Source organism: Alexandromys fortis, unplaced genomic scaffold, assembly GCF_014885135.2.
Source record: "Alexandromys fortis isolate MF-2015 unplaced genomic scaffold, M_Fortis_MF-2015_v1.1 scaffold_14, whole genome shotgun sequence".
Lineage (NCBI taxonomy): Eukaryota > Metazoa > Chordata > Mammalia > Rodentia > Cricetidae > Alexandromys > Alexandromys fortis.
In genome coordinates, this window is record NW_026067910.1 from 5,890,249 (window position 1) to 5,905,434 (window position 15,186).

The 15,186-nt window shown below is 38.1% G+C and overlaps 1 protein-coding gene across 1 annotated transcript in view; it reads left to right on the forward strand.

Annotated features, from left to right (window-relative positions):
* Nucleotides 1-2,178: 2,178 nt before the first annotated feature.
* Rfx6 (regulatory factor X6) overlaps nt 2,179-15,186 on the forward strand; it is a 52,188-nt gene continuing 39,180 nt past the window's right edge. Inside the window, exons 1-4 of the mRNA XM_050138143.1 lie at nt 2,179-2,424; nt 2,708-2,864; nt 6,414-6,537; nt 8,280-8,341. Coding sequence (XP_049994100.1) covers nt 2,205-2,424; nt 2,708-2,864; nt 6,414-6,537; nt 8,280-8,341 — 563 coding nt within the window. The 5' untranslated portion in view covers nt 2,179-2,204. The remainder of the gene's footprint in view (nt 2,425-2,707; nt 2,865-6,413; nt 6,538-8,279; nt 8,342-15,186) is intronic.

Here is a 15,186-nt window from a genome sequence, read left to right on the forward strand (position 1 = left end):
AGAGAGACCAAGGAGACGCCAGTACATGAGACATGAAAGAACAGAATGGATTTGGTTCCATTTGGCAACACTGCAGAACATATAGGGAACAAAGACACCAGCAGAGTTTTATTCCACCTGCAGTTTCAAGTAACACCTGAGATCCTGGAGCACATCCCCATGGAAACAGGGGCTATTAAAACCACACATGGTCATCTAGGATGAGAGCAGTCTTGCCTCATCATCCAAGCACTGCTGTCACTGTATCCCTGTAGGAAAGGTAGGCAGCAATTGTTTAAACTTTGGGGGCAATTTACAATTGAAGCCCCCTCATGTTGGGATTTTTAATGCCGGAAGATTATTGATTACTGATTTAATACCTTTAATTGTTTCACACCTACAAATAAATAATCCCTAATTCTGAAAAGAAGCACAAAGTACTTCAGTGGTGTTTTGTAAAGTAGACAGTTTACTTTAAATTATGGCCAAAAATTTGTTTAGGGCCTTACAAGATATTAGTTTGCACTTCCATCGATCAGTTCAGTTGGGAAATTGCCAAATATTCACTTAGTGTCTTATGACTCACACACACAAGCACACCTTCTGGATATCAAGTGGTCTGCATTTTAAAGTTAAAGGAGAAATGCCAAACATTTTCTGAACATTTTGCTCATGGTTATGTGGCATGAGTGGATAGAGCCCTTCTGTAAACACAAAGAGGACTTCCATTGCAAAATTCACCTAAGTGTGTCTCGGTAAAGGCAGCGCATTGTACGTGTTAGCATTGAAGTGAAAAACCCTACACACTAAGCAGGCTCCAAGGCTTTCAGGACGCTAGGTAGAGAAGACAAATATGCCAAGTTGTCCTACGTAGGGAATAGCTACAGAACACTGGGTGTGTGGGTAAATATGTGGCTCCAGCCTGCATTCAGCAGCCACAGAAAGCCTGTGAGAAGGGCTTTGAAAGAGGAGATGCCTTTTCCAGCAAGTGCTGCTGAAAATGGGGAAGCTGCAACACATGAACAGTTTCAGCTGCCCTGGGGGAACCGCTGATCTTGAGTAGACTGCTCCCTCCGTGTACCTGGCCCTTCAGCTATATCTGCCACTCTGGGTCTCATTTTGTTTTCTCAGTGTGATTTCAGCTTAATGCTATTTCATGCTAAATTCAAGAGTGATATCTCTTTCTAATACCTCCCCCAAAGAAGATATAGGATTGGCTGGGATGAAACAACTGCCGGGTCCTGTCTTTTCCTGGGGATCTGTTGATCAAAAGGACACAGAATAGAATGAGGAAAACCATGGTTCAGCCAGGCAATTGGATCCCAAATCCGCACATAGCACCCTTCTTTAAAGAGAATCCAACTTAACTTTAAACAAACACAACTTTTGTCATTTTGAATTGGAATGCTATTAAATTTTATTTATGTTAATAAATAAATGTTATTAAATTAAGATAAAAATTTATTTTTTTATCATTGCTCGGCATGAAACGAGGAATTGTATGGGATGCAAATCTGTTTCAACCTCCACAGCTGAGAGGGCTATGAGGCCCAAGTGTCCAAGTCAGTGTGTGCAGTGCAGAGCAGTGTGATGTGACTGTTCTGCCGTCAAGTCACTCAAAAGGGTGCTCCTCTATCCTTGAATTATTCCAGAAACATACCTGACCAAGGTGGCGCAAAGACTGCCAAAGACAGGGTGGTACTCTGAATTTTGTTCCCTGCTGTTCTATGCTTGCAGAGTCAAGGCTGCCCTGACAGGTGCCTAGGTTAGGATACCTGGGAATAGAGATGGGGACAGTTTAAGTTGTTTGTCCCAGTAGAGAGGAGAGCTAAGCTTTCTGGGATCCTTCAGCAAGTTTTCCATAGAGAAGTAGTTCTGGACCCAGAACATGGTGAGAGAGCAGGAGCAAAGAGGAAAGCAGCTCAGGTATGACTGAGAGCAGGTGAGGAAGTAAGCGGGGAGCAAGCTTCTGTCCAGACCCGAGATGCTTGGAAAAAAGCAGCGTTGCCTCCGCCCTCCTACACCCTGCCATCTGTGCGGTACCTGTTCACCCTGTCCCCTCTCCGCCATCAGGGGGGCTCTGAGCCTGCGGCCTCCTCCCTGCCCAGAGGCCACACGTCCCCAGCCCCGCCTCACCCCGCCCCGCCCCGCCCCGCCCCTGGACTCTGGGGCTCAACACCGAGCTGGGCAAAGCTCCGCACGCTGAGTTCCAAGCGCTGGAAAGGATGGACAAGGTCCCCGAGTTGGAAGACGCCTTCGTGCAGGAGCAGCCTTCACCCCAACTTCCGTCCGAAATCGCGGAGGAGTGCTGCGTGCAGCTGCTGGGCAAGGATTTGCTGGTCTACCCCGAGAACAGTGCGTACCTTGACGCGGGAGCAGCTGCAGGCGCCGCAGGCAGCGGGGAGAAAGGCGGAGACCCTAGGCTGCAGGTGGGAGTCAAATCAGGTGAGTGCTCCTCTCGCCTGGCTGCCAGGCAGAGGCTGAGTCCCAAGGGCGCCCAACAGTAAATATAAACCCACTCCGAATACACATAGAAGTAGGGTACTCTGTCGGGACCATCTCATTTCACCAGGAAAAATGTTAATGAAAACACTATTAACTCCGAGGGCTTTGCTCAACTCCTTCTGCTGGCTCGGGCACCCCATCCAACGTACAGCAAGTAGCTGTGGAAGCCACCGGACTGATGCATGTTTCCTCGTTCTTTGTCACCCCTTAAACTCGCCCTCAGAGATACATTTAAGCAATGGTAACCTTTCCTCGGAAGAAGAGGATGTGGACGCTCACGAGAACAAGACCAAAGCACCGGACCCACAGCACTCTCAGAAGAAGAGCATCACCCAGATCATGAAGGACAAGAAGAAGCAGACTCAGCTCACCCTGCAGTGGTAAGCCGGCCCTGTCGCGCGCACCTGTGTCTCTAGGACCCTGGCTTTTCCCAACTTGCTTCTCTCTAAAAGTTTGAAAGACCCATGAGAAATGCATCCGGTTTCTTTTCACTGCCTATTCGCACGATCTGTATTTGGATCATGATGCAAAACGGGATATATTTTTGACTAAAACCACAGGTTCTTCACATGTAAGCAGTGATGATTTTTTTCTATGATTTGCTCAACATGAAATGTATTTATTTAGTATTTTTATGCTCTCGAGATATGATCCTTCAAAATAACAAAAAGTGGAAGGACCTTAATTCTGCGTTAATCCACAGCAGGGCAGATCCTGTGTCAGTTAGAAAATAGGTAGACTGAGTGAGAAGTAAGAAATGGACAAGTCAGTTAAGCTGTCATAATTTTTAAAAATTCAGTTTTATAGTAAATCATATATATGATTTAGTGTAGCAAAGCACTACAACTGAATTTGCCCCCAATATTTTTTAAAACTAAGAGATTATCACCAGGTCTAAATATTAAGAGCGTTTTGGTAACACTTGTCTAAATGGAAGAGGAATCTAAAGTAAGAAGGCTTTAAGAAGCCTTGCATAATATGAGGAATTAAGGGCACAAATTTCTCCCACAATTCTGAATAATAAGTATAAGGTTACTTACTGATTAGTTATTCTGTCTATCTATCATTTATCTGTCTGTCTGTCTACCTCTCTGTTTACCTATATATCTAGTATTATCTAGAGGTTAGAAAAAATTCGAAAAATAAAATCTATAAATGCTAGTAACTATTATTTTTGTTTATTTAATCGTTAAGTTTTAATTTGCATAGCCGGAAGTTCTGAAACTGTATGTTCAAACCCTTCCAACATCTGAAATTCAAAACAAATATTCCTGTAAAGTTGCGTTGTGATTTTCGAAGTTTGTTGGTACAATTACTAGTTGAAAATACTCTGGAGCTGTAAACAATTGAGAATAAAATTATCTGGAATACATAGGAAACAACTACTGTCATCAGGACAATTGGGAAATTTTTGATTTTATTTTTATTTTAAAGGATTTTGTATGATCATCAGGTTTAGTCCAAATCGAGTGAATAGAAACAATCTTGGATTTATTTAAAATTCTTGTCATAGGTATATCTAGCTTAACTCAGTATTTTGTAAACCAAACAATGACTATAAAAACAACTACCCAAATAAATAGATTATGGGTATTGTATACCTACTTTTAAAAATGCGAGTTTTAAATAGTCATTTCTCCTAATAATTATCATATTTTGAAGAATATAAAGCACTTACATTTTTGTTTTATTTTCCTAGTCTTCTAAAAACATAAGTTAAAACACTAAGGTATCTGGATTTTGAGAAATCTGTACGACTATAGAGTCTTGAGAGTGTTAAAATTAGAACTGAAAATCAAACTAAAAATAGGCTAATTAACTAAACTTTTATTGTGAATTTGCTATTCAATTTTTGGGTAGGCAAATTTATTTGTTTTGAAATACTGCTTCCTAGATGGTTTGGATAATTTTAATTAAAAGGATAATTGGCATCTGAAACCCATTGAATGGGTCTCTTGACTTTTACTTTGTGTATTGAGAGTATATATTGAGAGTATATTAAATCTGAAGTCATTCAAGACTTCGCCCAATTTTAATCTAAATAATACTACATATTGCATTTCTCTTGTGTTGCAAATGATTATGATTTTATTAAGCATGAAATTAGTATAATTACATTTTAGTAAAAACAATTTACTGGACTATTAGAAAAAGTGGGAATAGAACCTAGAAGTTTTCATTTCTAGATTGTCATTCAGATAAGTGCAGTACGAATGTATTCATTACATTACATTTAGTTGAAATTAAATGGAAATCTACCCAGATTTCCAAAGTTTATATAGTTATATCTATACTGCAGAATTGGGATTGTACGTGTTATATTTAGAGACTTCCACAGAGATACATTGCTTCTTTAGATGATCAAAGGTTTAATCACATTAAAAGGGTTTGAGAGTGGAAATGGATCGTCATTTCAGCTTCAATAAAGTGAGTTTACCCTGGTGTCTTTTTTTTTTTTTTTTTTTCGAGACAGGGTTTCTCTATGGTTTTGGAGCCTGTCCTGGAACTAGCTCTTGTAGACCAGGCTGGTCTCGAACTCACAGAGATCCACCTGCCTCTGCCTCCCGAGTGCTGGGATTAAAGGCGTGCGCCACCACTGCCCGGCTCTGGTGTCTTTTCCAAACAATGCAGTACCATGTTTTCTCTTGTTGTCCAGGATTCAGAAATAGTTGGTGGATGAAAGTAAGGGTGTGTGAGCATTGACAAGCCGAAACCTGGCATTATTTCTGAATTGAGGATGTTCTTTTAAAAACATAGCATCTTCAATTTCATCAATCACAGTCCTAGATCAAATAGTAAGCTACTGAACACTGAAGATTTAAAAAGAAGTAAGACCAGGTATTTGCCACGGTGGCCTGGGAGAAGTGGTTTTTTACATTAGCATCACTTTGTAATGGTGCTAACAGGTGATCACGACGGTTCTTACTCCTCTAAAAATAGTCTTTATGTTTTGTTTGTGTTTATGTAGTGGTACGTGTGTGTTTGCTTACAACACAAACATGTTGTCTTGGAGCCTCTGTGAGTCAGGAGTCTAGACAGGTTACCTTAACACTAAGTTCATGGCCAGACAGAAATTAAGAAGTTATTTATTTGATGCTGGAATTTCAAGAGATATTCAGTTGTTGTTTCTCGAATCTCACTGGTTGTTGAGAGAATTTGTTCCCTGAACTGCAAAACTCAGCCCCTCAACTCCCAGAGGTCACCTACCATTCGTTCTCTCAGAGGTGGCCTCTTTAGAAGCTGTCATTTGCTTCTCCAGATCAGGAGAGGGTGTCTGCTACTACTTCAGGCCTTTCTTCTTCTTTTTTTTTTATTATTAAAAAGAAAATACTTTTCACTTTACACAGCAACTCCAGTTCTTCTGCCCTCCATTTCTCCTAACTCCTACTTCCCCTTCCCATCTCCCACCCACTCCTCAGAGGGGCTTAAAGTCTTTTTTGGGGGAATCAACAAGGTCTGCTTACCCACTTGAGGCAGGACCTTCCTTCTCTTTCTGGCTTTCAAACTTTTTTTTTCCTAGGGATTTCCAAGTTAAGTTGGATCATCAAGAGAATTTCCTTTCTCAGGAAATTAATTAACACTTATACATAACCTTTGTGCACATTTTTAAAGTGCACTGTTACATTTTAATTCCGTAACCACCAGAGAGTGACAGCAGAGTAAGGACTACATCCATCACCATTCTGATTTTTTTTTTTTATGGACAGCGCATTCAAATTTCTCTCAACAATTTTGAGATTTGTAGCACATAGTTTGGGGCTATTTTATTCTGGTATCATTTTAAATAACATCCAAAACAAACAAAGCCCATTTACGTCTGCTCATTGACTCACTTGTACAGTCTGCTTTCAAAATGAGCATTAAGTAATCGAGGGGACAGGGAGGTAATGGTTAAAAGGTTTGACCTAATTCTTGGCCTTTTCTCTCAGGCTTGAAGACAATTACATAGTGTGTGAAGGAGTTTGCCTCCCACGGTGCATTCTGTACGCTCACTATTTAGATTTCTGCAGGAAAGAGAAGTTGGAGCCAGCTTGTGCGGCCACCTTTGGAAAGGTATATGACATATATTAGCTAATACTACCTGACAGCTAACATATTAGGTAGACAATGTGTAAGCCAACTCACCTGAATGAGTTCTCTTACAGAATGTTAAACCGTTTGCTTTACAAGCATAAGTGAAATTCCTTAGTGTTTGTTTGGAGCGGTGTATGTTTCTATCTTGATTTATTGAGTCACCGAGTACGGGCTATCAGATCTAATGTGAGCTCAAGGCAAGCTCCATAAAACAGTAGCATATTCCTTCAAAGAGAATGCACTCAAGAATATAGTTAAATTACATTGGGAAGTAAAAGTAAACGAAGGAGACCCATAAATGCAAGCTCTCATTATTTATATTGTCCAAACTTTTGAGTTTTTAATAGATTTTTATTCTATTACTTAAGTAGCTTTTCTAAATTTTTGTTTCATAATATTTTTTATGAAAGGATTGGTTAAATTTCTGTCATTTAATATACTATCTTCAGGATGGGAATCTATGAATCTGATATTAGATGACTTATATATGTTCATGTCATTTTGAGGACCAGGAAATGATATTAATTTCTTGGTAAAATAACTCATCACTGAAATCTTTTTAAGTATTCTGATAATCTAAGGCACATTAGTAGAACTGTAGAAAGTTTGGATCTCAAGTATTTTATCTCCAAAGTTCAGATCCTAGCCTTTAGACAACTCCTTATCTAGAAAACAATGAATGTTATGGTCCAGCTCCGTGGGTTTTCAGGGCAGGATGAGGCAAGTGATTCGAAGATATTCCTATGTACCCCAGGCTGACCTTAAACTCATTATTTAGCTCAGGTTGTCCTTGAACTTGTGATCTCCTGGTGAGTCTGTTGAGTGCTGGTATTATAGGCATGCATCATTATTCTTAGCCCCCCACTTTAAAAAACCCACTTTAAAAGTGACCCAACTGTATACTTTCAAAAAGTAATTTATTTTGGAGCATAAGAGATTTCTCAGTGGTTAGGAGAACTGGCTACTCTTTCAGATGAACCTCTATTCCAGAGGATCCCATGCCTCTTCTGGACTCCATGGGCACTGCATAAATGTAATACACAGACATACATACTGGTAAAATACTCATACATATAAAATAAAATAATGCTAAAAAGTAGTTTAATTACTTTTAAAAATAGTTTTTCTTACACAGACAGTGTGATATACAGTGTGGTACTGGTGGACTTAGAATCTAACCATACCTGTGATTAGCTTATTGGATACGTGATAATCAGTCTCCTCATGGCTCAGTGAACCCTCTGAAGCTGGATGAGACAGCTTCAGATGTCCATGTTAGCACTCTCATTTCTCTGAGTCCACCTTATGGCAACGGTCCTTAAGTAGGAATCATAGAGCACTTTGAACATTTGATAAAACTAGAAGCAATTAACTCATCCGATTTTCCATGGAGCTTTCTTAAGATCCAAGGAGCCTTTCAGAATGGTGATGGATATTTAATGTGGGTAAACCTCTGAATGGAATTATCATTGAGGAATCTAAACAGCCCTCCTGTGTGTGTAAATAAAGTAACCTTGGCTTCAGTAGTTACATCAAGCAAAAATAGATCTTGGTAGGCACTTCCATGGTAATTGGTGCAATTCTTACCAACATGTATGTATTACTTTCCTATAGTTTAAGTGTTCTTTTTAGTCTGCCATGTACTTTCTTAAGTAGGAGTAATGGTGTGAGTGGCTTGCATTAGAACTACACAGGTTAAAAACCTTTTCTTTCTTTTTTAGACAATTCGCCAAAAATTTCCCCTCTTGACAACACGAAGACTTGGAACAAGAGGACATTCAAAGTAAGACCGGGACAATAGGTTTCTCCTTTGTATTTATTTATTATATATTGTAGCTATTGTATTTATCAGTGACTAGACTAGAATCAGGTATTTTCTTTCTTGATGAAGTAGATAAACTGGGAAAAATAAAAGGGTGTAGAAAAGAATAAGGTTTAGAAAGAAAAATTTACAAAGACTACTCATAGTATCTATCATGCTTTCTCCTGAAATGTGTTAAGTGAATAGTTTTCATGATTTTAAGCTATTGTTGAAGTAACCAGGGTCATGAACAATGAATATACAAGACAAAATTTAATGACTAGGATGACCAACAACATCCCCTAAAGGACAAGGGGAGCCCTGCCATATATTCAAGTTTTTCTGAGCCTTTTCTCACACAGATGATCATTTCAGTCATTTATCATCTCCTTCCCTATTCAAGAAAAATAGCATTCATAATAACCTGCTTTCTCATCCCTATAAATACAAATATCACTGTAAATATAAACATACAATAAGCAGTATGCAGCCTGCCTCTTGGCATCCTTGGCTTTTCTTCCATACTTTTCTCTGAAGATCTCCATTACAGGCTCATGTTCACAGTGATTATTCTGTCCATGTTTTCATTTTCTAGCAGAATCAGATCTTTCTTTTTTTTTTTACTAGTCTAAAAAAGTTACATTGTTCTCAGGATTAATAACATACTGATTTACATTACTCTCTCCCTTCAACTGTGGCTCCAAAGAGATATCCTTTGTCAATTTCGGCCCTTTGGGTATTTGCATGCAGAATTTTAAAGAATATGTTTCTATTTGGTGTCCCACTCAGAAGATCAGGTTAACCCTCACTCATACCACACAGGTTTAGTAATGCATCAATGTTACTCCTTACCCAAAGCATTATTCTGTCCAGTCTGATCTATTATTTTGTTTTGTTTTGATTGAGCTACATATTTTTCTCTGTTCCCCTCTGTTTCCCTCCCCTCCCCTTCTACCCTCTCCTATGGTCCCCATGCTTCCAATTTACTCAGGAGGTCTTGTCTTTTTCTACTTCCCATGTACATTAGATCCATGCATGACACTCTTAGGGTCCTCTTTGTTGTCTAGGTTCTCTGGGATGATGAATTATAGGCTGTTTTTCTTTTGCTTTATGTCTAAATCCACTTAGGAATGAATACATATGATATTTGTCTTTCTAGATCTGAATTACCTCACTCAATACAATGTTTTCAAGATCCATCCATTTACCTGCAAATTTCAAGATGTCATTATTGTTTCTGCTGTGTAGTACTCCATTGTGTAAATTTACCACATGTTCCTTATCTATTCTTCAGTCAAGAGGCATTTAGGTTGTTTCCATGTTCTGGCTATGACAAACAATGCTGCTATGAACATAATTGAGCACATGTCATTGTGGTACGATTGATCGAGCATCCTTTGGGTATATATCCAAAAGTGGTATTGCTGGGTCTTGAGGTAGGCTGTTTCCTAATTTTCTCAAAATAAATACAATATTTTCACATTGAGATTCCAAAGTTCTGACTGAACCATATCTCTCCCATGCTCAAGGACTTTCACAGGCTCATGATTTCAACTCTTTAAAATCATGTATCTATTCTCTCTCTCTCTCTCTCTCTCTCTCTCTCTCTGCACTGCTGAGTGTGTGTACATGTACTATGCACGACACATGTGGACATCAGATAATAAGTTTCAAGAGTCAGTTCTCTTCTCCCATGTACATTCTAGGGATTGAACTCAGTTCATCAGGTTTGGCAGCAAGTTTTATTTTTACCAACTAAACATCTCACTGCTTCACAATTTCTACTCTTAAAGACAACTTCTTACCTCGATATTCAAAGTCTATTATGACTTAGTTTCCACCTTTTTTCCCTATCTTCCTGTTTACTGCTCAGTTCTCAGGATATTTCTATGTTGTCACTAGATTACCACCGCAGTGGCCTTTAAATCGCCCCATCTGTCTTGTCTCTCTTCTGTGGCAGCTTTCCCTTCTGAGGACACCCTTGAACCTTGTATGTATTTTGAAATCTCAGATACTTAAAGGAATGGTTTCTGAGCCTTCTCTTCTGAATATTCTCTTATTCTATTCATTTGCATAGGCTCTTTGCACTCTCATAACTGTTTATTAGTACCTATCTCAATGTGACATTTAGTCTCTTCCTATATTATAATAGGAAGATATAATTTGAGAACAGATACTTTGTCTGATTCACTTTTAATTCTTTCTGTTGTTTCACAAATAATGTATGTAAATCAATACTTATTTTGCTGATTTTGATTAATTTAGAAAATACTATGGCCTATGAAAGAAGAATAAAATACCACAATAGTAAAAGAAGGGGGAAAAGCCTTTTTCTTCTAGCCAAGTTAGTTTTATGTTGTTTGGCTCAGATTGGTTTGATGATTTCTAAAGTACTGTCTTGTGTAAGTGGAGCTGAGATCTGACAGTGTTTGCAGTAGAGAGATAGGGGGCAAAGAGGCAAAGCAACACCAGCAATTCTCTTGACGGGATCTACAAGAGGATGGGTGGGCAGGCTGCAGAGGACGTCAATTAATCCCAGAAGGAGCCTTTAGGATTAGGGATGAATCATTAACCCCGCCATTGTGACACAGCCACACTCTAGTTCTTGCGTTGATATAGCAACATTTGGAGACTTCTGGCAACTTATTGGATAATTAAGAGACATAGACATGCTCAAGGCATTAACAACTTGAAATTTTTGGCCTTATTGATATACCATTTGCTTTTTATGACATGGCTATCACCCTTCCAGGCATTTATATATTGTAAGTAGAAACAATGTCCTTTGTGTAAACTACATATGTTGAAAGATATAGCAAGATACATCTTGGAAATGGTAATGCTTTGATGTGATTATTCTTATCCAGGAAACATTACCTGATTTTGTTTCTAATGACTTCTTCAGATTTTATTTTGGAAGATCATCTAAGACAGCATGCCTAATAGTTGGAACATGAGTTTAAGTTGGGTAAATCAGAGTGAAATCTATGCTTTCATATATGGCTGTGTGACAATTGGACAGATCACTCAGCCTCTATCAATAAAGTGGCTGTGTGATACCTTATATCATTGCTTTGAGAATTAAATAATATATGAATAATATTAATGGAAGATCAAATATACTTTCAATCTTTTAAGGATACTTTTTGGGGGGTGGTTCAAGACAGGGTTTCTCTGTAGCTTTGGAGTCTGTCCTGGAACTAGCTCTTGTAGACCAAGCTGGCCTCAAACTCACAGAGATCTGCCTGCCTCTGCCTCCTGAGTACTGGGATTAAAGGCGTGCGCCACCACCACCCGGCTGAAATGATGTTTTTTATAAGAGAAAATTGTGACTGAAGACATCAAAATTGACAAAGCAATGAAAAGTTATTGTTTATTGAATTGTACACAGAAGTATATATGCATTTTCATTAGGTCTAATCTTTCCAATAATAACACAAGATAGGAACTATTATGTTTAATAAATAAGGAAACTGTAGTTAGATGGTTATTGACTACCCTAAGGCCACAAAGATACAACCTATTAACAATAGTGGCATTTATACAAAGGTTCAACTGCTCTAAAGTTTACGCTCTAAGTAGTAAAAGTACGAAACCCACTTGTTTCTAATATCAATCAAATTAGCAAAATAATTACTTTATTAAACTTTTTACTATTTTTATCTTTTTAATTAAAAGTTTTATTAATTCTTTACTGCTCTAACAGTTCTTAAGATTCATTACTATTAGATTCTTCCTCAAAGAAAAAATATTTTATTAATCTTCTCTAATTTATTTCTGATAAATACATTTTTCTCTAATAAATTCTGTAATTTACTCATCTCACTAATTCTAGAAATATATATTTTATATGAAAGCAAATTTGTGCCACCAATGAATTCTCAGACCCTTAATTTTAACCCTAAGAATCCTCTGTACAAAAACATTATCTTCCATTATTTCTGCTAGGTGTTAAATATTTAATAGATTTTAATTTTTTTAAAAATACCTTATGTCTATACAAATATAGACAACTGAAACAGAAATACAAATGATATAATTTTATTTGGAAAAATCAGGGTATCATGATTCCTTCCAGAATTTCAAGTCATTTTATTGCAATTGTAGTATTTAATACAGTACTCTAAATAATTGTTGAGTATTTGTCAAATTAGTTTAAAATATAAATGAACTTGTCAAAAATTAATTTTAACTTCATCATATGGCTTCTTAAAATGTTAATATTATGCAATATTCTGATGATCATTGCTTCCAGAAGTAAAATTTCAAATTTATCATATTTTCACAGATTATCTAATGTTTAAATATTTCATTTGGGATTGTCAGTTGGAACTGTTGCTAGATGATGACTGACCTAAAGGATTCTTCTGTGTTCTGGGCAGGAAAAGTGTTCCATGGTGTCTGAAACTGACCTCAGATGTACTTGGGGTTCACGGAGCAAAGGCTCTTTGCATCTAATAGCAATATGTGGAACCTACAGGTTGGGGAGCAATGGCCTCTGTGACCAGGAGTGAGAAACCCCAATCTGTGTAGGAAAGTGACCGTGGGAGTCTCTTTGAATCCAGTGAACTCCTTACTGGTTTGTAAGTCTTATTTTCCCAGCCTCAATAACATACTCTGCATATCAGTAGAAACCAGGAAAGAAACCAACTTAATCTTCACGTTCCTTCTCCTCCTCCTTTGATTCCAAAATAATACATAAAGCTGTACTTTCTTTAACATTTTTAAACTTAAGTTTTCAAAAATGAAATTCTATAGGTCCCACAGAGTCAAGTTGAAGTGTATTTTTTGATTATGAATATTTAAAGAATTATACATTCAGTTGGAATTGAGGTACAAAGCGTGGTTCTAAAGAGCTTTGGAGGTATAAAGAATTATAAGATAGGTTATCTGATGTCAAAATTTTTCACTATTAATATTAATTAATAAGCATTATATTTGCAATCTCAGTGGTAGTTAGCCTCTGGGGATACAAAATGAACAAAACAAGCCTGTTTTTGTCTTTGCCCAAAATAGCCTAACAAAGTAAGGGGGGGGGGGCTAGGTGAGCTCATTTATAGATACCACGCACATGGTGGACTGTTTGAGTCAGTTACATTTTAATTTCGGGTAGACTTTGATCAACCAAATCTTGGTTTTCAGACATGATGGGCAAGAGCTATTATCTTATTTATTAGTGGTGATTTAGTGGGTTAATAAAACTGATATGACAGCTGCTCTTATCACAGCAAGTTATTGCAAGTCCCTGAGCAGCTTAGCTGCATCATTTCCTTATCAGTTATCATTTGTGTAGTGTAAACAGCTAACATCAGGGCAGCTAGCTCGCTGGGAACATATGTTTCGGGAATTCTATATGCGATCTGATGAGAAAAAGAAGCAATGGAAGCACAGGTATATGCCGCTCAGCCAATGAAGGGACGCACTAGAGATAACGTGAGCGTGCTAGCTGTGAAAGAGAAACGCAATGGTTCCACTTAGTGTACTGAGAAGCTGTTATAGTTAAATTATGAGCCCAAGAATTAATCATTCCTGTGTGTTCATAACTTGAAAACGAGATCAGTCACTTGACATAAGGCACATGTCAGAGGACAGTTGGTGCTAATGAGTGAACACAAGTGTGATAGCAAATCAGAAAGACTCATTTGGGGATAAGCTTTTTTTCCCTAGAGAACATAGCTCAGAATTTTAGTGGTATTTGTAACATTTTTCCCTTAGTGAAATGGATGTCCTTATGTAGTGATAAAGGACCGTGCAGTGTTAGAATGGCCCATTAAACAAGCAGCAGGTAGAGATACATAGATCAAAACAGTCAAGCAGGTCTCACTCTTACTTATCACGTATTAGCGTATGTTCTTCTGTTGTAATATTCCTGGAAACATTTCCTAGCAAGATTTATTTTAGCAGAACCCAGTAATGACAAAACGGTGTTATAAAAGGCTGCAGCGGAGACGCAGGATCTGTTCGTGCCCTGCATGAACCCGCTCGTCCCGGGTTTCCGGGGTTTATATTTAACTCTAGGGAGGCAGGGGAGCTCGTGCACTATCTCTTCTCTTTTCTGAAAGACACTAAATCACCACTAAGACGATAACAGGTGCTTTGCCAGACCAAAAGAAAGCTTAAGGGGAGACAATTGTTCTATTTGCTCCTGAAGAAGCTAGGTATGAAGCCCAGCAGTGGACAGCATAAAACTCTGAGAAATGTGTCGCCAGCAGCTTCCTATCTAAACATACTACCCTCAAGTCTGCCCTACACAGTATTTAAACATACAACTTTTGCTTTGTTCAAGTGGTTTATTGGTAACATGGAAATTCACAGTGACAGCTGCTTACAAAAAAAACTATTGGCCTTAAGAAAGTTTATGTTTTATTGGTTTTCAAATCTCTCGAACACAGTGATTTATAAATGTTTGAGGATTTCCTCAAATCTTAGTGCTTAAGCCATGGACGGAGATACTAATGATTTCAGGGATAAGGCCACAATGGGAAAAATAGCCAAGAGTGGAATTCAGTGGACAGAGAGATTAGTTTTCCTTCAGAACTAGGCAGTTCCACACGATAACAATATGCCTCAAAGTTGACCTAGAGAGATCCTGTCCCAGGAAGGAAGGAAGACATTCCCAGTGAAAAATTCAACAAAGCAAAGGCAGGAGCCAGCACAAGCTCTTTATGGAGAGCAAGTAATCCAGACAGAAATGGATAAGTTTACAACATGCTCATGACTGGCTGAAAGGAGTAATCAGATATTCTTATATCACAGGAGATAAAATATGTTGATCTCTACCAAAGTTTCAATTATGCTGATAACAGATACATGACTGTATACCCTTG